The sequence below is a fragment of the Vulpes lagopus genome, chromosome 3, assembly GCF_018345385.1.
Source record: "Vulpes lagopus strain Blue_001 chromosome 3, ASM1834538v1, whole genome shotgun sequence".
NCBI lineage: Eukaryota > Metazoa > Chordata > Mammalia > Carnivora > Canidae > Vulpes > Vulpes lagopus.
The window spans coordinates 132,116,917-132,142,285 of NC_054826.1; the positions used below are offsets into that span (position 1 = coordinate 132,116,917).

The 25,369-nt window shown below is 41.4% G+C and overlaps 1 protein-coding gene across 1 annotated transcript in view; it reads right to left on the reverse strand.

Moving 5' to 3' along the window:
• Positions 1 to 21,346, reverse strand: part of FAM102B (family with sequence similarity 102 member B) — a gene marked incomplete at its 5' end in the record, with an annotated part of 90,690 nt that extends 69,344 nt beyond the window's left edge. Inside the window, one exon of the mRNA XM_041748570.1 lies at positions 21,120 to 21,346. Within this exon, the coding sequence (XP_041604504.1) occupies positions 21,120 to 21,346 (227 nt within the window). The remainder of the gene's footprint in view (positions 1 to 21,119) is intronic.
• Between the last annotated feature and the right edge of the window lie 4,023 nt (positions 21,347 to 25,369).

The window sequence follows — 25,369 nt, forward strand, 5'->3', positions numbered from 1 at the left end:
AACAAATTGGGTAAAATCACTGGTAGGTAGAAACAAGAACTATAGGAATTGAGTTAGAGGTAAAATCTGAGTGGGACAGTGAGGAGAGATTTCATCCATTCAACAGATGACCAATATTTATTAAGGACATCGTATGTATAGTAAACATTGCAGGAAAGCAGTGGGTGGATTGTAGGTTGGGACAGGTACAGGCATAAAGCTGATGAAACATTGATTTAGCTCTTGAGGAATGGCTGGAATTCGAATCAACTACAAGAATGGTGAAGAGGTGGGAAAAGGAGAGAGTACCACGGAGACAGAAACACATGAACATCTGGCTACCATAACTGACCAGTCTTGGCTAAAAAGGGAGATTTAGGAAGAGCAGTATCAGGAAATACAACTGAAAGCCTAATCATAGTATCCTGGAGTCAGAAAGAGCCATGAGAATCATCTAAGTCACCAAGCCTTCTAATAAAGGATGTTACTGACAAATGGACAGGGTACTGAGGTAGCCAATTCACTACTGAACTCTCTTCTAAATACTAGGGATTATTTTTCTTTTTCTGTAAAGGTTTTATTTATTTATTCATGAGAGACACACAGAGAGAGGCAGAGACACAGGCAGAGACAAGGCAGAGGGAGAAGCAGGCTCCATGCAGGGAGCCTGATGTAGGACTCAATCCTGGGACTCCAGGATCATGCCCTGAGCTGAAGGCAGATGATCAACCACCAAGCCACCCAGGTGTCCCTCGAGATTACTTTTCTAATATACTGGATAGAGATATGCCTTCTTTAACACTTCCCCACTAGTCTTAGGCTGTCCCCTCAGATGCACCCTGCATACGCCTATTCCCTCTTCATGGGACAGTCTTTTAAATATCTTTCATTTAATTGATTTGTGACCTTCAACAAATTATGTGCTCTTTTGAGGATCAACTGTCTCAATTCTAAAACAGTGATGTTGACAGGGGTGCCAGGGTGGCTCAGTAAGTTAAGCATCTGACTCTTGATCTCAGCTCAGGTTTTGATCTCAGGGTTGTGAGTTTGGCCCCATGTTGGGCTCCATGCTGGGCATGGAGTCTACTTCAAATGAACAAAACAGTGTTGTGACAGAGCCTGTCTCTTGATATCTATCCTCCCCTTTTCTTTATCATAATTGAATCCTTTTCTGGGCCCATGGACATCCAGCAAAACTATATTTCTTAACCCTTCTTGGGGCTGGATGTGGCTTTCTGCTTAAATTCTGGTCAATGGGCTCTGGGCATTAGGGACCTCCCCTTCCCCTTCCCTTCTCTCTAGTGGCTAGAATTCAGATGTGGGGTGAACTAACCTAGTCCCTGTGGATGAGAACAATACCCTGGGCATGACAGAGCAACAAGATAAAGCCAGGGCCCCTGACAGCTTGACAGAGCAGAGCCACCACATCAGCTTGGAATTCATATAAGAGAGAAATAAACTTCTACTTCTTTTAAGTCATTTACTATTTTTTAACATATGCATTACAGCACCTAACCCAAAAGGAGGTAACACTTCTATAAAAGGGACTTTATAAGAATTAAATAAAATTAAGAATGTAAAATACACACATACATTTTTTGTTTTAGTTTTTGAAGACTATCATCTTTCTCTTGAGACTCACCTCAAAATTCGAGATTCCTCAGAATCTTTTAAAAATATTTATTTATTTGAGAGCAAGCGAGGGGCAGAAAGGGACAGAGAGAGAGAAGGAAAAGAGCAGATTCTATGCTGAGTTCAGAACCAGATGTGGGGCTCGATCTCATGACCTTGAGAACACAACCTGAGCTGAAACCAAGAGTCAGATGCTTAACCAACTCTGCACCACCCAGGCACCCCAGATTTCTCAGGGTCTTAATGTATTTCTCTAGATCTCTATTTGACAGTATCTCTCAAAGGCTGATACCCCAAACTGAACATTAATGCTTTATAAGCTATGTACAACAGCATATACTTCCCCAAATGACTTCCCCATATATTTAATTTAGGGGTCTCTGTGTTATTGTCATCTTTAGCAAAGCTACAACAGATCTTCTCTACAAATACCTCTTTTCCTTTTCTTTCTTCCTTCCTTCCTTCCTTCCTTCCTTTCTTCTTTCTTGATTTTTAATTTATTCATTCATGAGAGACAGAGAGAGAGGTAGAGACATAGGTAGAGGGAGAAGCAGACTTCCTGCAGGGAGCCCAATGTGGGACTTGATCCTGGGACCCTAGGAGCATGCCCTGAGCCAAAGGCAGATGCTCAACCACTGAGCCACCCAGGCATCCTGTATTCTTTCAATAAATATAATTATAAACTGCTTACTCTGCAAGACTTAGTGAAATAATAGTGAATATCAACTTACTAGTATAAAATGGCATTAATATTATTTTTATAAGGCACAACTACCCAGTAATGAGATTGAGCGTTGAGGACTTCCAACTGGAATGTCACATCTTGGGGGAAAAAAAAAAGCATATGCATGAGTAGTTTGTTTCTCATGTTTGATATACAGTAATTTGGGGGGAAATCTAAAGGGACCTGTTTAGTGGTGTCACATATGGGAACCAGTTTTCTGGGTCTAGCTTTCAGAAGAAGTCATACCATATATATTTACCTACAGTTTTGTTAAAACATAAAAATGAGAAAATATGTAACATAAAATTTGAAAGACATCAAAATTTAGTGATCAAGAGTACACTCTACCTCCTAACTCTGCTGCTTACTAACTGCATAACTTTCAATGCCTCTCTATACTTCTGTTTCCTCAAGTATATGATGAAAGTAGTAACATTCATAATGTAATAACAGTAACTTCCTACTAGGGGTATTCCGAGGATATAAAGGCTTAGAAAAGTTACATGGTACCTGGGAAAAGTTACATGGTACCTGGGAAAAGAGTACAAAAAACGTTAGCTACCATTATTATAATATTGTATTGTAATATGTGAATAGATGACCCCATTTCTGGTCAGGGTATAAAGAAGTCTATGATACATACTCAATGGCGAAAAGCTGAAAGCTTTCTCCCTAAGCTCGGGAACGAGACAAGGGCAATACCACTTGTATTCCACATAGTACTGAAAGTCCTAGCCATAGCAATCAGACAAGAAATAAAAGGCATCCAAATTGGTAAGGAAGAAGTAAAATGTCACTATTTGCAGATGACATGATACTATACACAGAAAATCTTAATGATTCCACTAAAAAACTACCAGAACTGATAAATGAATTCAGTAAAATTGCAGGATACAAAATCAATATACAGAGACCCATTGCATTTAAATACACTAATAATAAAGAAAAGAAATTAAGAAAATCCCATTTATAATTGCACCCAACAAAATAAAATACCTAGGAATAAACTTAACCAGTGAGGTGAAAGACATGTACTCTGAAAACTCTAAAACAATGATGAAAGAAATTGAAGATGATACAAACAAATAGAAAGATATTCCATGCCCATGGACGGAGAGAAAAAACACTGTTAAAACATCCATACTACACAAGGCAATCAACAGATTTAACGATCCTAAAATTTATATGGAACCACAAAAGATCCTGAATAGCCAAAGTAATTTTGAAAAGAAGAACAAAACTGGGAATATCACCCCAGATACCAGGATGTATTACAAAGCATAGTAATCAAAACAGTATCAAGAGTAATTAAAGCCCGGATAAAAATGGACAAATCAATGGAACAGAAGAGAACCCAGAAATAAACCCACGATTATATGACCAATTAATCTTCAACAAAGGAGGCAAGAATATGCAATAGGAGAAAGACAGTCTCTTCAACTAATGGTGTTGGTTAAATTGGACAGTTACATACAGAAGAATGAAAATGAACCACTTTCTTACACCATACACAAAAATAAACTCAAAATGGATTAAAGACCTAAATGTGAGACCTGAAACCATAAATATCCTAGAAGAGAACACAGGCAGTAATTTCTTTGATATCAACTGTAGCAACATTTTTCTAGACTGCTTCCTAAGACAAGGAAAACAAAAGCAAATATAAACTATTAGTATTACATCAAAACAAAAAGCTTCTGCACAACAAAGAAAACAACCAAACAAAAGACAATGTACTGAATGGAAAAAGATATCTGCAAATAATATATCTGATAAGTGGCTAGTATCAAAAATATATAAAGAACTTACACAATTCAGTTATCCCAAATAATCCAATTAAAATGGGCAGAAGACATGAAAAGACATTTCTCCAGAGAACACACAGATAGCCAAGACACATGATAAGATGCTTAACATCACTCATCATCAGGGAAATGCAAATCAAAACCACAATGAGATACCATCTCACACCTCTCAAAATGGGTAAAATAAAAAACACAAGAAACAAGTATTGGTGAGGTGTGGAGAAAAAAGAACTTTAGTGCACTGTTGGTGACAATGCAAACTGCTGCAGCCAATATGAAAGAGAGTATAGAGGTTCCTCAAAATATTAAAAATAGTACTATCACATGATCCAGTTATTGCACTACTGGGTATTTACCCAAAGAATGTGAGAACACTAATTTGAAAGGATATATGCACCCTTAGGTTTACTGCAGCTTTATTTACAATAGCCAAATTATGGAAACAGCCCAAATGTCCATCAATTGATGAATGGATAAAGAAGATGCGGTGTATGTGTGTGCTATAAAAAAAGAATGACATTTTGCCATTTGCAACAACATGGATGTATCTAGACAGTATAATGTGAAATAAGTCAGTCAGAAAAAGACAAATACTATATGATTTAACTTATATGTGGAATTTAAGAAATAAAACAAACGAACAAAGAAAAAAGAGACCAAAAAAAAAAAAAAAAACCCAAAAAACCCAGAGTCTTAAATATAGAGAACTAGTGGTTACTAAGGGGAAGTGAGTGGGGAAATAGGTAAAGGGAATTAAGAGTACACTTATCATGATAAGCACTGAGTAATGTATAGAATTGTTGAAGCACTATATTCTATACCTGAAACTAATATAGCAGTATATGCTAATTACACTGGAATTTAAAAAAAAAAAATGAGTAAAAAAAAAATTCTGTGAGTGGGGTGGTGGGAGAACCCAAGATGAGAGCCTAGGAAGATCCTGAACTCACCTCCTCCTAGAGATACACCAAATCTATAGCTACATATGAATCCTTTCTCTGATAAAGATCTAAAAACTAGATGAAGTACTCTTCACAACAAAAGGAAAAAAGAACATATCAAGATGAGTAGGAGAGGCAGAGAGATAGTCTCACACACACACACACACACACACACACACACACACACAAAACTCACTTCTGGTGTGGTGACATAATAGGGAGGGATCTCCCCAGACAGACACTTCTGGAGGAGTTAGGGGTTGGTGCTCCACAATGGGCAACTAGCCCCTGGGATCTGAACCATGAAGATGAGCCCACAGAATGTCTGGTGTGTAAAGCCAATAGGACTGATATCTGGGGGTCCCAAAGTATTCTAGGAAACTGAGATTCCCCTCTTGGGGGGCTCACATATAGTCCTACTCACCTTGAGACCTTATGAAAAAACAGCAGTTTAGAAAGAGGCAAGGTTCTGTGTGAGAGAGATTCATCTGCTGATCTAGGGGCACTGACCAGAGTAGAGGATGCTTCTAGAATGCTTTAAATGCTTCCCAGATATGAAGGCACTGGCAGACACCACTATTGCACTCTCCACACTACCTACTACCACAGGTGGGTGACACTAGATGCAGTACCTTCTGACTGCCTTGCTGGGATGGGTTGGGTGAGCAGTCGTGGCACCTGCTGAGACCAGGGAGCACAGTTGTGGAGTTCTCCTGCTCCTTAGCTAAGGTGTGCCAGCCCTGGCTGCAGACTGGTTGCAACTATCCCTTACTCCCTGGTTGGGGCTGACAAGCGTGAGTAGTGGGGCATCTTTCCCCTCCCAAGCCTAAAGTCAGTGTATGTACAGACAAGGCATTCACTCTCTTGCTACACTGCTAAATCATATGAGTCCATTAAGTCAAGACATTTTCCCACTGCTTTACTAAAGCTGGGGAACATGTCCAACCCTGACACCAAACCTTCCAGCTCCTTTACTAAAGCCAGTGGGCATGTACCATCTATATAGCAACCTATATAGGGGACATCCATTGATTGTCTGAGCCTGGTGACCAAGAGAACTGGTATTCTGAGCTCCACAGGACTGTAACAGTCCAAAAGACAGTTCTTGGCAGGCCACTTTGCCCTGGACACAACAAAGACAGCAGACAAAAACAGAACCCTAGTTTTCCTATAAAAAAGGCCTATTTACTTAGCCTGGAGCTTTAGTCTGAGGGACAGGCTTCATGTTTCCCACATATCTAGATACAGAAGCTAAGGAGGCATACCCATGGATGTAAGCAGAGAAATACCATTTTTGTGCATCCTACTAGCCTTGCTACAGCTCAATGAGCCTTCCTAGATTTTTACAACTGTTGTTCAGGCGGTACTCAAGATCTCCTGGTCTGGAAGCTAATAAGCTGTGGAGGAAGCTCCACAGAATTGTATATATTTGCAAACTGTAAAAACTCCTGCCTGGCTTCCAAACTTGGTACTAAATGAGATTCCTCCCCTTGGATCACTCACTAATAGGTCTTGGCACAACCTCAACAATAGGGGCATATCAGGACTAAATCAGGTGGCTTAGACAGTCACAAAGGTTTGAGAGACAGCCAAGAGTTAGGGCAAATTTGAATCAGAAGGATCATCACTTACACAAGGTTACTCCTTCAAGATAGAAAGGTAGCTATTTCACCTAATACATAGAAACAAACACAGAGAGTCTAGTAAAATAAGGAAACAGAGAAAAATGTTTCAAATAGAAAAACAAGACAAAAACCTCAGAAAAATGCCTTAATGATACAGGCGTAAGTAATTCACCTGATAAAAAATTCAAAGTAAAGGCCATGAAGATGCTCACCAAACTCAGAAGAATGGGTAAACACAGTGAGAACTTCAACAAAAAGATAGAAAACAGGGGCACCTGGGTGGCTCAGTGGTTGAGGGTCTGCCTTTGGCTCAGCTTGTGATGCCAGGGTCCTGGGATCGAGTTCCACATCAGGCTCCTTGCAGGGAGCCTGCTTCTCCCTTTGCCTCTTTCTCTGTGTCTCTCATAAATGAATGAATGAATAAATAAATAAATAAATAAATAAATAAATAAAATCTTTTTTTAAAAAAGAGATAGGAAACATTTAAAAAAAAAAAGTACAAACAGAAGTCACAGAGCTGAAGAACACAATAGCTGAACTGAAAAATATACCATAGGGTTTCAACAGTAGACTGGATGAAGTAGAACTATGGATTCATAAGCTAGAAGATAAGGCAATGGAACTCACTCAGACATAGCAGCAAACAGAAATGAGAATTTATTTTTAAAAGCTGTTATTCATTTATTTGAGATAGAGCAAGTGAGAGAGAGCATGAGCAGGGGGAGGGGCAGAGGGAGAGAGAAGTAGACTCCCACTGAGCAGGGAGCTCCATGTGGGGCTCAATCCCAAGACCCTGGGATCATGACCTGAGCTAAAGGCAGATGCTTAACCCGTTGAGCCACCAAGGTGTCCCCAGAAACAAGAATTTAAAAGGTGAAGATAATTTAAGGAATGCCTAGGACAATATCAAGTGGAATAACATTTGTATTTTAGGAGTCCCATAAGGGTAAGAAAGAGAGTAAGGGGCAGAACACTTACTGGAAGAAATATGATTGAAAACTTCCCTAACCTAGGGAAGGAAACAGACATTCAGGTCTAGGAGGCCCAGAGAGTTCCAAATACAATGGAGCCAAAGAGAGCTACCAAGATACATTATGATTAAAATGTCAGAAGTTAAAGAGAGAATCTTAAAAGCAGCAAGAGAAAAACAAAATTGTTATGTACAAGGGAAACTCCAAAAGGCTATCAGCAGAAACTTTGCAGGTCAGAAGAGAGTAGCATGGGGTATCAAAGGGCTGAAAGGAAAAAACTTCCAACCAAGAATACTCTACTTGCTAAGGTTATCATTCAGATTTGAAGGAGAGAGTTTGCCAGACAAGCAAAAGCTAAAGAAGTTCATCACTACTATGCTGGCTTTATAAGATATATTAGAGAGACTTCTTTAAGCTGAAAAGAAATGGAACTAATTAATAAGAAAACATGTGAAAGCAAAAATCTCACTGAAAAAGTAAATCTACAGTAAAGGTAGTGGATTAATAACTTATAAAGCTATTAAAAGGCTAAAGACAAGGGTAGTAAAATGAACTAAAATGACACAAAGTTAAGGGATACACAAAATAAAATGATAAAAGGTGACACCAAAAACATACAATGTGGCAGAGGGGAATAAAAGTGTAGAGTTTTAGAACATGTTCAAAAAAAATTTTTGCTTGCAACTTAAAATAGACTGCTATACATAAGATGATATAAATGAGCCTTATGGTAACCACAAACCAAAAACTTATGGTAAATACCAAAAGAAAATGAAAAAGGAATCTAAACACAATACTAAAGAAAGTCCTCAAATCGCAAGGGAAAAAAGAACAAAAGAAGAGAGGAACTATATACAGCCAGAAAACAATTAACAAAATGGCAATAAGTACATAGCTATCAATAATTACTTGAAATGTAAGTGAACTAAATTCTCCAATCAAGAGACACAGAGTGGATGATTGGCTTAAGAAATAAGACGTATCTATTTATTACTCACAAGAAACTAACTTCAAAAGAGCACGCAGAGACTGAAAGTGATGGGATGGAAAACTATATTCCATGCAAACAGAAACAAAAAGAAAGCTGGTGTAGCTATATATTGGACAAAATGAACTTTAAAATAGCCTATTTAGGGACGCCTGGGTGGCTCAGTGGTTGAGTGTCTGCCTTCGGCTTGGGGCATGATCCTGGGGTCCCGGGATCAAGTCCCACTTCGGGCTCCCTGCATGGAGTCTGCTTCTCCCTCTGCCTGTGTCTCTGCCTCTTTCTCTGTGTCTCATGAATAAATAAATACAATCTTTTAAAAAAAACAAAATAGCCTATTTATAACAAAAATGTTTAAGGGCATAGTCCAGCAAGGAGATGTAACATTTATAAATATAAATGCACCCAACATAGAAGCATCATCGTATCTAAAGCAAACATTAACAGACTCGAAGAGTGAAACTGATAGCAATACAATTATATTTTAACACCCCACATACATCAATGGATAGATCACCCAGATAGAAAGTCAATAAGGAAATATTAGCCTTAAAACATTAGACCAGATGGACTGAATAGATATATACATCCATCTAAAAGCATCTGAATACACATTCTTCTCAAGTACATGTGAAACATTCTACAGGATCAATCACATTTTAGGCTATAAAACAAGTTGCAATAAATTCAGGAAGACTAGAATAATAGCATGTTATCTTTTCTGACCACAATGGTATGAAACTAGAAATCACAAGAAGAAAACTGGAGGGGTGCCTGGGTTGCTCAGTTGGGTAAGCCTCTGCCTTCGGCTCAGGCCATGATTTCAGGGGTTTGGGATTGAGCCCCACATCAGGCTCCCTGCTCAGTGGGGAGCCTGCTTCTCCCTCTCCCTCTGCTCTTCCCCTGGCTTGTGCTCTCTTACACACACTCTCAGATGAAAAAGAAAACCGGAAAAACTCTAAGTACATGGAGATTAAACAGCAGGTTACCAAACAACTACCAAATCACTGAAGAAATCAAAGGAGAAATAAGAAAATACCTAAAGACTAGTGAAAACAGAAATACAACATACCAGAATCTATGTGATACAGTAAAAGTTGTTCAGAGAGGGGAAGTTCATAGCAATACCTCAAGAAATAAGAGAAATCTTAAATAAACAACTTACTTTTATACCTAAAAACTAAGAACAACAAATGAAGCCCAAAGTTAGTAGAAAGAAGAAAATAATAAAGATCAGAGTGGGGATCCCTGGGTGGCGCAGCAGTTTAGCGTCTGCCTTTGGCCCAGGGCGCAATCCTGGAGACCCAGGATCGAATCCCACGTCGGGCTCCCAGTGCATGGAGCCTGCTTCTCCCTCTGGCTATGTCTCTGCCTCTCTCTCTCTCTCTGTGTGCCTATCAGAGTGGACATAAATGAAATAGAGATTAAAAAGACAAATGGTCGGGCAGCCCCAGTGGCGTAGCGATTTAGCACCGCCTGCAGCCTAGGGCATGATCCTGGAGACCCTGGATCGAGTCCCACATCAGGCTCTCCACATGGAGCCTGCTTCTCCCTCTGCCTGTGTCTCTGCCTCTCTCTCTCTCTCTGTGTGTCCCTATGAATAAATAAATAAATAATCTTAAAAAAAAAAAAGACAAATGGTCAATGAAACTAAAAGCTGGTTCTTTGAAAAGGTAAATAAAATGGACAAACCGTTACCTAGACTCCCCAAGAGAAAAAAAAAGATGGCTCAAATAAATAAAATCAGAAATTAAAGGGGAGGGCACTTGAGTGGCTCAGTCGATTAAGCATCTGATTCTTGATTTCTGCTCAGGTCATAATTTAGGGTGGTGGATCAAACCCCACGTTGAGCTTCACACTGGGGCTTGGATCCTGCTTAAGATTCTCTCCCTCTCAGGATACCTGAGTGGCTCAGGGGTTGAGTGTCTATCTTGGGCTCATAGCATGATCTCAGGGTCAGGGGCTCAAGACCAGCATCGGGCTTCCTGAGGGAGCCTGCTTCTTTCTCTGCCTATGTCTCTGCCTCTCTCTCTCAATCTGTGTCTCTCATGAATAAATAAATAAAATCTTAAAAAAAATTCTCTCTCCCCTCCTTCTAAAAAAAAAATAAGAAGGAGAAGTTACAACTTATACCACAGAAATAGAAAGGATAATAAGCTACTATGAACAATTACATGCCAACAAATTGTAAAACATACAAGAAATGGATAAATTCCTAGAAATTAACAATCTTCTAAGACTGAATCATGAGAAAATAGAAACTGAACAGACTGAGTACTAGTAAGGAGATTAAATCAATAATCAAAAACCTCCCAACAAACAAGAGTCCAGGACCAGATGGCTTCACTGGGGAATTCCACCAAAACTTCAGAGTATTTAATATCCATCCTTCACAAACTCTTCAAAAACAAAAAACAAAACTTAAGAGTGAAACCTTCTAAACTCATTTTATGAAGCCAGCATTACCCTGATATCAAAATCAGACAATGACATCATATAAAAAAAAAAAAAAGAATTACAGGCCAATATCCCTGGTGAACATAGCTGCAAAAATGCTCACAAAATATTAGCAAACTGGATTCAACAATATATTAAAAGATCATATACCTAGATCATATGGGATTTATTTCAAGAATTCAAGGATGGTTCAATATCTGCAAATCAATAAACTTAATATACCACATCAACAAAACAAAAGATAAAAAGCATATAATTAGCTCAATAGATGCAGAAAAAACAATTGACAAGATTCAACATCTACTTAAGATAAAAACTCCCAACAAACTGGGTATAAAAGGAATGTACCTCAACATAATAAAGGCCATAAATGACAAAACCACAGCTAATATTATACTCAACAGTGAAAATCTCATTTTGGGGGGGGGGGCAGTGGGAAAGGGAGAGAGAGAATCCTAGGTAGGCTCCATGCTCAACACCAAGCTCAATCTCATGACCCTGAGATCATGATCTGACCTGAAGTCAAGAGTCAGACAGTTAACTGACTGAGCCATCCAGGCACTCATCAACAGTGAAAATATAAAAGCTTTTCCCCTAAGATCAGGAACAAGACAAAGAAGCCCACTATCTCCATTTTTATTCAAATAGCATTGGAGGCCTAGTCACAGCAATTAGGTAAGAAAAAAGAAATAAAAGGCACATAATTTGAAAATGAAGGGAAACTGTCACTGTTTGCAGATGACATGATACTATATAAGAAAACCCTAAAGACTCTACCAAAAAATTGTTAGAACTAAAAAATGAATTCAGTAAATCTGCAAGATGCAAAATTAACATATAAAAATCAGTTGCAAAAAATAAAAATAAAAAATAAAAATCAGTTGCATTTCTATAAACCAATAATGAAGTAGTAGAGAGATCAGGGAAATAATCCCATTTATAATTGTATAAAAAAGAATACCTACAAATGAATTTAACCAAGTACATGAGAGACCTACCTATACACTGAAAACTGTAAGACATTGATGAAAGAAACTAAAGATGACATAAATGGAAAGATATTCTGGGTTCATGGACTGAAAGAATTAATGCTGTTTAAATGTCCCTACTACTGAAACAATCTATCTACATATCCAATGCAATCTCTATTAAAATTCCAATGACTTTTGTCACAGGACTAAAACAAATAATTCTAAAATTTGTATGAAACCACAAAAGACCCTGAATAGCCAAAACAATAATATTGAGAAAGAAGAACAAAGCCTAAAGTATCATACTACCTGATTTCAAACTATACTACAAAGCTGTGGTAAGCAAACACTATAACACTGACATAAAAACAGATGCATAGGTCAGTGAAACAGAAGGGAGAGATCAGAAATACACCCATGCATATATGTTCAAATAATTTAAGACAAAAGAGGCAATTACAAACAATGGGAAAACGACAGACTCTTCAATAAACGTTGTTTGGAAAACTGCACATGCAAAAAAATGAAGTTGGACCACTATTTTATACTATACACTAAAATCAACATAAAATAGATTAAAGACTTAAATGTTAAACCTGAAATCATAAAACTCCTAGGAGAAAACATAAATGGTAACCTACTTTACACTGGTCTTAGTCATGTTTTTTGATCTGACTCCAAAGGCAAGACAAAGCAAAAGTAAACAAATGAGACTACCTTAAACTGAAAAGCTTCTGCACAGCAAAGGAAGCTATCAACAAAATGAAAGGGCAACCTACTGAATGGGAAAAGATATTTGCAAATCATATATTCAATAAGTGGGTTAATATTCCAAATATAAAGAACTCCCACAACTCAATAATAAAAAGACAAACAATCCAATTAAAAAACAGGCAGAGATTTCATTTTTTTTTAAAATTTTTTATTTATTTATGATAGTCACAGAGAGAGAGAGAGAGGCAGAGACACAGGCGGAGGGAGAAGCAGGCTCCATGCACCGGGAGCCCGACGTGGGACTCGATCCCGGGTCTCCAGGATCGCGCCCTGGGCCAAAGGCAGGCGCCAAACCGCTGCGCCACCCAGGGATCCCGAGATTTCATTTTTTAAAAAAGATTTTATTCATTTGAGAGGGAGAAAGAGAAAGCATGAGTTGGGGAGAAGCAGAGGGAGGGGCAGACTCCTCAGTTAGGGGCTTGATCCCAGGACTCTGGGATCATGATCTGAGGTGAAGGCAGATGCTTAACTGATTGAGCCACACTGGCACTCCATTTCATTCTTTTTTTAATGGCTGAGTGATATTCCATTGTTTGTATGTGTGTGAAACAGGGAAAATCAAAACCATAGTGAGATACCATTTTATACTTGTCAAAATAGCTATTATCAAAAAGACGAGAAATAAGTGTTGGGGAGATCATGAAGGGAATCCCTGTGTGCTGTTGGTGGGAATGTATATGGTGCTGCCACTATGGAAATCAGTATGGAGGTTCCTCAAAAAAAATGAAAAATAGTACTATCATATGATCCAGCAATTCCACTATGGGCTACCTAGCTGAAGAGAACAAAAATATTAATTCAACAAGATATATGTACCCCCATGTTCACAGCAACACTATTTACTCTAGCCAAGATAATGGAAACAACCTAAATGTTCACTGACGGATGAATGGATAAAGACAATATGGTATACATAAATAATGGAATGGTATGCATATATAATAGAGTATTATTCAGTAATAAAAATGAGTGACTCTTGCCATTTGTGACAACATAGATGGGTCTTGTATAATAATAAGTGAAATAAGTCAGAGAAAGACAAATACCATACATTTGGTATTTCACTTATCCACCATTTCACTTACATGTTGAATCTATAAACAAAACAAAATTGAGACTCATAGGGAACAGATTCATGGTTGCCAGAAAGAAGACTGGTGGGAGGGTATGAAATGGGTGAAGAGGATTATGTATGTGAATTACACATGAAAAAAGAATTCCTTATCATATGGTCAAACAGCATTTTCTAATACTGGTTATTTTTTATATTTGCTAATTTTATTAGTAATTTTTAAAAAGTTATTTATTATTTATTTATTCATGAAAGAGAGAGTGGGGCACAGACATAGGCAGAGGGAGAAGCAGGCTCCCCGTGGAGAGCCCAATGAGGGACTCTATCCCGGGATTCCAGGATCATGCCCTGAGCTGAAGGCAGATTCTCAACCACTGAGCCACCCAGGGGTCCCAATTAGTAGTTTTTTATCTTAAAAAGTCAATTTAATGAACTAAAGGGCTAGTTGGTAATATCTATCAAGGGCATTAGAAATCTACATGCTCTTTGACTCAATAATTCCATTTCTATGTAAGTATTAATCCTAAAAAATAATAATGGATGTGCACAAAATTTGGCTATAATGATGTTTACTGTAGTGTTCATAAAAGTATTAATTAAAAAGATAGCATAAAGACTATTTCAAGAGAGGCATAGTTCAATAAACCATGGAAATCCATACAACGGAATGGCATGCAACTATTAAAAATTATTTTTACAAAATAATTGAATAATTGAATATGTAGTGATATGGAAAGATACATTAAGTGAGAAAATATGTTAAGTACATTAGGATACCTTTTTGGATTTTATTTTATTTTTTTATTCATGAGAGGCACAGAGAGAGAGGCAGAGACATAGGCAGAGGGAGAAGCAGGCTCCCTGAAGGGAGCCCTATGTGGGACTTGATCCCAGGACCCCAGGATCACAACCCGAGCTGAAGGCAGATGTTGCAACTGCTGAGCCACCCAGATACCCCCTATTGTGGATTTTAAAAATGTAATGTGTGTGCAGGAAGGTATAGGACAGTGTGTATGTGTGGTGCGTGTGTGTATGGATCAATAAAAACTCCCATGTTATCCATCAAAATATTATAGTAATTATTTCCAGTTGGCCCTTCATATGCAATTTTTTTTCTTTTCTATTTTCTAAGTTTTTCCATAAGAACCTATATCAGTTTTATAATAAGGAAAAAAGTTACTAAAAATAAGTACACAATGTGCAGGAGCTAAAATCTTGAAAACATGAAGACATATTCTGGCCAAAGAAGAAATCCCTTCAGCTTGTTTACAAAGTAAAAGATCCAATACACAGATGTGCTCATTAGCTTCCTGGACACTCCCTGAATTCACATGGTTTTTGCCACAAGCTCATGTGAAACTTAGAAAAGTATTTAGCTATGAGCACAAAAAAAGATGAACAAAAAGGGCAAATTTGGGAATCCTAAAAATACAGGAAAATTTTCTTATTCCTTAATTAAAACAGACCAGAAATGAAACCTGTTCTGACAGTCTTAACACAACTCAAAAGAGATTTAAATGCTTTTACAAAAGGAGCACGTACTTTAAAAATTTCAATAGTGTAATTTTCTGTCTTTTTGAAGGTTCAAAAATATTTTATTAGGCAATAATTTGGTTTCAGTTTATTATATTACTCTAATCATACAATGTATTTTCTGAATGTTTCATTAACTATGGTATATAAAACCTGACAATTTTAATAACACTTATTACAAATAAACACCTTCTATTCTTTATATTTTTTTTCTAACCTCTTCATTAAATATACCTTTCCAGCAGAAACTGGATCCTTTTAAATGAAACAAAGATTCTTTCTGACTTCTTTACTGTCATGTCATCAAGGCATTATCATTTTATCAGCCACTTACATGAAAAACCTCCAAATTCAGGTTCTTAATAGCTCTTGCCTCAGTTATTTTAACAGATTCCTAATCTGTCTCCCCATTTCTAGTCTATCCCCACTTGGATCTGAAAAACATCAGCCTGCTAGCCAGCTCAAGTATCACTTTAACCACAATACGATGTAGTGCAAGAATCTCAAATTGACTTTTATCCTATAAGTAGCAGAAAGCAAACTATAATGGCATCCAAAGCCTTTATCTTTTGCGTCTATTCAATGTGAATTCCCTCTGCAGTCAGGCTGATCTATCACCAGCTCCTACTGATGATCGGTTCAAGCTGTCCTCTCACCCTCCCTTCCTTGTCAATGCAAATTAACCTTCCCAGCATGCTCAATTGAAAAGCTCATGTGGTTTTCAGTAATCATTACAGTTGCAAATAAATTCTTTACCTGCAGAATTTCAACAACACTCGCATATTGTCTGACCCACTGATTAGGCACTAAATCATACTGTCAAGTAATTATACATCTCTGATCTAATTTCATGAAGTAGAGCTAATTCCCATATTGGCCTTTATATGTGTGGTGCTTCTTAGGGCCCTTGCCACACAGCTTGAAACCTGGTAAGTGCTCAGTAAATGTGTGGTGAGCAATGAATGATCTGCCTCTTTAGTTTCTGTGTAAAGTCAAATATATTTTTAATTTGTGATGTACCTCTAAGGCTTGCCTCTAAAAAAATGAATTATTATTTTACATACATTCATGTATCAGAGGTCCCCAAGACCATCCCCAGTTTGAGGGATCCATTAGGAAGACTCCTAGCTAGGACTTAGCACAGTCAGACTCATGTCTAAGATGGTGGTTTTGTTTTGTTTTTTGAGTAATCTCTACATCTAACATGGGGTTTAAACTCACAACCCTGAGTTTGAACTCTTGAGATCAAGAGTTTAATATTCTATCCCTGAACCAGCCAGTAACCCTATGTCTAAGATTTATTATAGTGAAGGATACAACGCAGAATCAGTAAAGCTAAAAGGTCCATGGACCAAAGTCATGGGAAACCAAGTGGAAGCTTCTAAAAATCCTCTCCCAGTGGAGTCACCCACAACATAATTTCTCCAGCATCAAATTAGAACAATATATGTTATCTACCAAGGAAGCTCATTTGGGGGCTGGTCATACAGGCACCCTCCCGCTGGCACAGACCAAAATTCAAGACTCCTAGAAAGTATTCAGCATAAATTACATTGTTTGTAGTCTAAGCACAGGAAACACTCTGAAGTTTTACATCAGTGTAGAGAACTGGCACCATTCTCAGATGCCAGCAAAATGGTCTTACTAAGAAAAGCAGTCTTGAGTCCACTATGTTAACCCTTTTCTATGTAGTTAATTTCTTTAAAAAAAAAAAGATTTTATTTATTCATTCATGAGAGACACACAGAGAGAGGCAGAGACACAACACAGGCAGAGGGAGAAGCAGGCTCCATGCAGGAGCCAGATGTGGGACTCGATCCCTGGTCTCCAGGATCAGGCCCTGGGCTGAAGGCAGCACTAAACCGCTGAGCCACCCGGGCTGCCCTAATTTCATACTTTTATGGGAGAAATGTTACCGTGTTAACCATATATAAGAGGCATAGTGTTTTGTTTTTTTTTCGGGGGAGGGGGTGGCAACAGGGTTTTTTATTTTAAAGATTTTATTTATGTATGTATGTATGTATGTATGTATGTATTTATTGGGGGGTGTGAAGCAGAGGGAGGGGACAAGCAGATTCCATGCTGAGCATGGAGCTGGACTCGGGACTCGATTTTACGACCCTGAGACCATGAACTTGAGCCTTAAACAAGAATGGGACACTAGGGCAGCCCCGGTGGCTCAGCAGTTTAGCCCTGCCTTCAGGCCAGGGCGTGATCCTGGAGACCCAGGATGGAGTCCTGCGTGCGGTTCCCTGCATGGAGCCTGCTTCTCCCTCTGCCTGTGTCTCTCATGAATAAATAAATAAAATATTAAAAAAAAAAAAGATGGGACACTTAACCGATTCAGCCACCCATGCACTCCTTATTATTTAAAAATTAAAATCTAGCATTTAATTAGAGATGCAATGCCTAGACTGGCATCCAAGAATTAAAAGTTATGCAATTTAAAAATAATTCACATCTTTTAGGTCTTTCAAGTTTTATTTCTTTTTTTACCCTTGTAAAATGAGGTATCTTTTTCAAACCAACACTTTTGCAGTTGTCAGGATAAGTATCAACATCTTAATCGAAGCAAACCCTCTTGGACAAGCACCTTGTCTTCCCTTTAAACGCTGACTGGGTGCTAGAGCATTGTGATAGCTGTTTTCAGTACATCATCTTACTAAACCCTCACAACAACCCTATATGCCAGCGATGGTTTCAATTTTAACCAGAAACTTTGAGAGGCTGAGTAACCCATCCTGGTGTATCATGGTAGAGTTGGGATTTAGGTTCAGATCTGTCTCATTCTAAATCCTTGCTCTCCGTTTTACACCAACCACCTCTAATAAGGCACAGGCTCCTTATTATGAAAAATTTCCCTCCAAACTGTAGGGGCTTTTGTTTGTTTGTTCAGCTATAGATAGCACTATTCTTAACCTTTCTGATTTTCATTAAGGCCACATTTTTTGTTGGAAGAGAAAGGAGTAAGTTTAACCCAGGATACTTTGCTGTTTCCTTTCCAACTCTTGCAAATTACAAATCAAATTATACCCCTTGCTTGTAAAAACCATTAGGAAGTTCCCCGTTCAGCACAGCACTTAATTTTCTCCTTCATCGGCATCAGTCTATTTGAAATTAGGCAGACCTGTAGCAAGATCTTGACATTTCACATACCAGATGTGCAGGCCTTGGGAAAGTCAGTTTCTTTTTTTTCTTTTTTATGATAGTCACAGAGAGAGAGAGGCAGAGACATAGGCAGAGGGAGAAGCAGGCTCCATGCACCGGGAGCCCGACGTGGGATTCGATCCGGGTCTCCAGGATCGCGCCCTGGGCCAGAGGCAGGCGCCAAACCGCGGCGCCACCCAGGGATCCCGGAAAGTCAGTTTCTGAGTCTCAGTTTATTCATCCACAAAATGGGAATCCCTACCTCATAGGTTTGCTGCTGGAAGTGAAATAAGATAATACACTTAAAGGACCCAAGCTACACGTATTTTCTGAATAAATGAGTGCCTGCATTACTGGAATGCCTGATTTTCTGAGTAGGAAGCCAAATCAATCTGAGGGAGAAAGAGGTAAGAGAGAAGTACCCTGACCACCAGGTGTCACCACTGACCCAGAGAGCCGGTCTAACTGGCAGAAACAGGGCGTGGGACCCTGCAGCAAACAGGGTAAGGACAGTCATTTGTATCTACGGGACATTCAAGAATTGGCTTTGGCTTTCCAACACTTTAAGGGCTGGTACAACATTCGCGGCACCATTTTAAGTTACACGGTCCTCTTACCAGTGTGTTAAGAATGGTTGTAGTGGGGCAGCCCGGGTGGCTCAGCGGTTTAGTGCCTGCCTTCGGCCCAGGGCGTGACCCTGGAGACCCAGGATGGAGACCCAGGATGGAGACCCACGCAGGGCTCCCTGCAGGGAGCCTGCTTCTCCCTCTGCCTCTGTCTCATAAATAAATAACTCTTTTAAAAAAGAGAATGATTGTAGTGTAATTAATTAGCGGAATAGCCAGAAAAGATCTGGAAGCACAGTTTAATATTAAAAAGTATCCTTGGCTAACTGCTTTCTAATTCTAAGGGTCGATAATGCTTTATACATCCCTCGCTTTGGCCAACTGGCCATTTGTGTTTTCTGGCTTCTAGAGGCTTCAGTGTTGCCACCGCAGATAATTTTCTGGCCCCAATTCCACAACTCGCTGACCTTATTTCCTTTACACTCATAGGGATGACAGATAAAAAAGGAAGCAGAATATCTTTAGGGGGAAAAAATCTGAGTCGTCAATTTAGGCAAAATAAGCATTAATGGTTAACCTCTTCCCTTGATCTCAGGAACTTAAAAATTTTGTTTAAAGAAATCTGTCAATTTCCTATTTTCTTAAGAGACCCTTACCTTAGGGTAAACCTGTCAACCTACCGAAGAGACCTCAAATGTCCAGGAAGACAATCGCCCCTGGCTTCAGTGCGCCGCCTGCCAGCGCCCCTCCCTGCGAGTGCCCGGGGCTCCCCGCGGGAGGCGGCAGGTGCGGCCCCCCCGGCCCCCCGGCGCCCCCCCGCCCGCGGCGCAGCGCCCGCCCCCCGCGACCCCGGAGCCCGACCAGGCCCCTGGCCGCGTCCCGGCCTTCGGAGCCCCGAGGACCGGAGCGCGGGGTCCCGCTGGGAGCCACTTCTTCTTCTTCATCATCACGAGAGCCAGACGCCGGCGAGCGGGAGGCGGGGGCGGCCCCGGGGGGCGCGCGGCCCGGCGCCGCAGCCTCAGCTCTCCCGAGCCCCGGGCCCGCGCAGCCCCATGGCCGGGGTCGCGAGCTGCGCGCGGGGGCGCGGCCGGGGGGCGCCGGGGGCCGGCCGGGGCCGGGGCCGGGACCGGAGCCGGGGCAGGGGCCGGGGCAGGGGCCGCCGCCGCCGCCTCTCGCGGCAGCTCGGACCGGAGCGCGGCGGCGCGGACCCCGCCCGCCCGCGGGGAGCGGTCGCGCTGCAGCTCGCCTGGGCGGAGGGCGCCCTCTGGGTGTGCAGCCCGCCGCGCCGTCCCCGCCGTCCCCGCCGTCCCCGCCCCGGCCCCGGCCCCGCCGCCGCCGCCGCCCGTCTGAGCGCGGGGAGAGGCGAAGCCGCGGACCGCCGCTGCCTCCGCGCCGCCGCCGCCGCTCCACGGGGCCCGGGGCGCCCCCAGCGGCCACCGCCCGCAGCGCACCCGGGCGGAAGCGGCGGGGCGGCGGGAGGCCGGGCGGCGGGGCCGGGCCGGGACGCTGACCCGCGACGGCAGGGAGAGCTTCCCGCCTGCCGCCTGCCGCCTGCCGCCCACCGCCTGGCGCCTGCCGCGGCTGGAAAAAGACAAGCCCGACCGAAGCGGAGCTTCCTTCTACGGCTTCTTCTCGGCCTTGTTTCGGCGTCTGCTCCGCCTCCCCGCCCCGCGCCCCTCCCCCCGCTCCCCTCCCCCTTTCCCCCTCCTCCCCCATTTCCCCCGCTCCCCTCCCCCTCCACTCCCCTCCCCCCTCCCCCCGTGATTTCTGTTTTTCCGTTGGGTTTGAGTCACGGGTTCATAGGGTTAATCGGAATCTTCGCGATGTTATTTTCGTCAAATTGAAATCCTAAAGCAGGAATTTCCTCTCGATGCTCTGAATTCACAAGGCTTGGCATATAAAGTGCGGACGAGGTAGGGAAAAGGAGAAGGACTAACCGTGAGCTGCCGGCGGGCCGCGCGGCGCTGCTGGCGGGCTCCTCTTCCCTGTGCGTCCGGAGCAGGCGGCGCAGCAGGGCTGACGTGGTAGCGGCCTTCCAAGACCGGGCTGGCGTGGCGGAGAGCGGGAAAGCCTGAGAATAAGGTCTCCCCAAGATGCACAGCAATTGCCCTCTTTCCAGAGTTAGGTATATGTTGTTGGGGTACGTGTTGCCTACTTGGTCACATCAAGTTAGCGTTTTCTTACCGAGTTACTGTCCTTTTACCTCAAAGACCCCTTACCACTGATCTCTGAAAGCATGCCATTGAAGACGTTCCATTGCCAGTTCACTCATTTATTCATGCATTCATTCCTATAAAATAGTTTTTAATCGCCTAGAACGTCAGTCGCAGGTTAGACTCAGTGATCAGAAAACAACAACAAAGACAAAGACCTGCCCTCAAGAATTCCACCATCGGGACACCCGGCTGGCTTGCTCGGTGGTTGAGCGCCCGCCTTGGGCCCAGGGCGTGACCCTGGAGACCCAGAATCGAGTCCCACTCGGGCTCCCTGTGTGGAGCCTGCTTCTCCCTCTGCCTGGGTCTCTGCCTCTCTTTCTCTCTCTGTGTCTCTCATGAATAAATAAATAAAATCTTAAAAAAAAAAAGTTTCACCATCTACTCAGGCATATATGTAATGCTTTATACATCCTAAAAACCTGGCATCAAGTTGTGTTCAGAATAAAGAAGCAATTATGTCTGGAACTTAGAGGAGGAAGGAAATAGGTGAAGTTAACCGGTGTTCTGATTTTCATAAGAATGTACAGGATTTGCCTGAGGTGTTCCAGGTAGAAGAAATAGAAGACCCAGAGGCAGAGTTTAAGGGTTGGGGCTGGGGGTCCATAGAGCTGGTTGCCCAGCAGGACAGGGGAGAAAAGGCAGTGAGAAGAGTTAAGGGGACTTTGGGGTTTGTAACTTGGACTATAGAGATGCATGTTAATTTTACTGGCTGCGTTTTGGAGCAGGAGGAGGCAGGGTGGGAATGGAAGTTATTTGAACTGCCTATGAGATACCCAGGGGGAGAAGGGCAGCCTTATCTCAGATGAAAGGTTAAGATTGACAACATGGGGGAATTAAAAGTATTCTCTGATGGCTGAAGCCCCAAAGGTAGATACAAATGAGTTACTCTGATGAATATTTAATGGGGAGATGGAAGAAGAGGAGTCTGTGAAGGTGCCTGAGGACAGTCAGAGAAAGGGGAGATCAAGAAAGAGAGATGGGAGAATAAAAAGAAAGAGCGATGACCCGGAAACCAAGAGTTTTAATCATTTAATATTCATAGTTATTAAGACCTATTGTGTGTCAGGCACTATGCCACTATGCTTGGGACTAGAGATAGAAATGAACAAGACACCCAGGGGCGCGTTAATGAACGGAAGAGGGATATGCAAACGGACCAATGAGAGTGAGAGGGAGAGAGAGATCCATGATCCCCAGAGAACAGAGGAAAGGAGTTTCCAGAAATTGCCGCAGAGCCTTCCTAGAGGATTTGGACTGAAAAGAATCTATTAAATTAAAGATCTAGGAGGTCATTGGTACTATTGGCAAGAGAAGTCCCCATAAAAGGTGGTTGCAAAATTAAAATGGTCTGGGAAGTAAGTGGAAGGTAGTATTGAGGAGTGGGTGACTAAAAACTATTTTTTATGACTTTTGTCAGTGAATGAGAAGTGACAGGACAGTAGCTAGAGGAGGAGAGTTCAAGCTTTTTCAATAACATTTAGGTACCATCCAAGATTTATTGAGAGCTCGTTATGTACCAAGCACCTTAATAGGTCCTAGAGATCTGAGCTGCAGTCCCAGTTCTGTATCTTAGGGAATAGATCTAGTATTTGTATGCAGGCAGTTGCAGGACAATGTACTGCAGTACATTGCGGTACAATGTAACATTGAGTTCTATCTGTATGTGATGGTGAACAGAATGGAACAGCTTGGAAGCACAGAATAACCTCTAACTAGGACAAGGAGGTTTGTGGAAGAGTTTCTGGGGTAAGTGACATTGGCACTGATGTCTGAATGATGAGAGAGGCGGGTAGGGAGCAGTTTCTAGGAAGAAGCTACTGCATGTGGCTCAGAGGAAGAGAGGAAGAGAGACCCTGTCACACGAGGAAGTGAAAATAGTTCAGTCTAGTTGCACTTTACAGTGGGGTGTGGTGACAATAGGCAGCCATTGACAATTTAACACAGAGGAAAGTGAAGGGTCCTGATTTGCATTTTATAAAGATCTCCAGCTCGAGGAAGGGAGAGAGTCTAGTGCTCTCTTTTTCATCCATGGTTTACTTATTAAACACCTTGTATAAATTGAAGCCCAGGCAAGAGACAGACATCATACTCAAAGTGTTTAAATGAAGAAAGTTCAATTAAAAAAAAAAAAAAACTCTTTAGTGAGGGCAGGGTAAGGGACCCACAGTCTGCCAGGGAGCTGAGAGGAGGAGGGATAAATATCCTGACCTCTCTCACTTCCTGCCTTCTGATCTCCTGCTGGTACATCCCATGATCTAAAGCCAGAGGGCAAAGGAACCTGGAAGATACAGTTCATAGAAGGTGGCCTCCCCCAGTACCTGGCATGAGTGGGTATTCAATAAATGTTTCTTGAAATGCTCTGAATTTACGGACCAATCCTAAGTGTTTTACCTCTCAGGTAAAACGATAAAGGTGTTAGGCATGAGCTAAGACTACTTGTGTCAGAGATTTGGTAGTTCTTATAGTCCCCTCTATATGAGAAGAAAGTTTTAAAAGTCTTCAACTAAAAGGAGAGGGCAAAAGACAATATAACTATACTGAACAACTAGAGAATAATTATATAAGTTAAAGTTTGGTTAAGTTACAAATAAAAGAAAACTCAAACAACAGTGGCCTAAATATGACAGAAGCTCATTTCTCTCTTAATTAAAGTTGGCAGGTAAACAGTCCAAAGCTGGTAGGAGAATTCCATGATTATCAGGGACCTAAGCTCTGTTTTTCCATCATCCTTAACATGTGCTTTTCACTCTGTGGTCTAAGATGGGTGCTTGAGCTCCAGCACATTTCTCAATTCCAGCCAGCAAGAAGCTGGAAGGAAGAAAGATATATTCCCTCCCTTCAAGAGCACTTCCTGAAAGATGAAAACTCTACTTTTACTTAAATTCTATTGGCCAGTGGAATGTGAGCAGAAATAATGGCACTGATTCCAGGCCTGGCTCACAGAAACTACCCACACACGATCCTCCCTTTCTCCTGGTATCTGCTGGTTGGAATTTGGGGTCAAGGGAAACTTTTGAAGTTACTTGTTGAGGAGGACAGAGCCACTAGAAGCCTGGGTCCCTGTGACTGTGTCCCTTGCTCCTCCACCCCTGAACAGGAACACTTATTCTGAACTGTTAGGTGAGCAAGAAATAAATTTTACTGTGACTTTTTGAGGTATGTTTGCCCCAATAGCTAGCATTACATTAATACAGCAATTTGTTACAGAATAGGGTGCCTGCATGCAAATCTAAAATTAGGCAGGCAATAGACAACAAGGAAACTATTATTAGGAACTGGAACTGGAAACCCAGGGCAAGACATTTGGTAAAAAAAAGTTTCGTGCAGTATTTCAGAAGGCAAATAAGGTGTGTACAAAGTTCATAGCTCTAGAAGAGTTTGGAAAATGAAATGTTGGTAGGTTAAGTTTACTGGCTACATTTAGCACGATATTAGAAAAATGAGATGAGCTCATGCAATAATAAGCAGGTAGGCAAGCATAAATGAAAAGGAATATAGAGAGTACACAAATTTAGAGCCTCAAGGGATTGGGAAAAAAGCTCTATACTTCAAAGAATAGGAAATAAGATTGAAAAACCTGGGGTGACTGGGTGGCCCAGTTGGTTTACCGTCTTCCTTTGGCTCATGTTGTGGTCTCAGGGTCCTAGGATTGAGCCCCACACCTAGGGAGGGGCTCCCTGCTTGGTAGGGTGTCTGCTTGACCCTCTCCTGCTGCTCTCTCTCTCTCTCTCTCTCGTGCTCTCTCAAATAAGTAAAATCTTAAAAAAAAAATTGAAAAAGCTTTTGAACAAGGCCCAATTAAAATTCAACCATACAGCAAAGATTAGATTTAGGGTGTGGCCTTCACATTAAGTCTGATAGCCCTTTGAGAGGAGAAGCATGGGGGTGAACAAGCAAAGAAATAAATTAGAGTTGAGAATTATCTCTAGGAAGAACTTTAGTGTTACCCCCACCTAGCAAACTGACTGGAT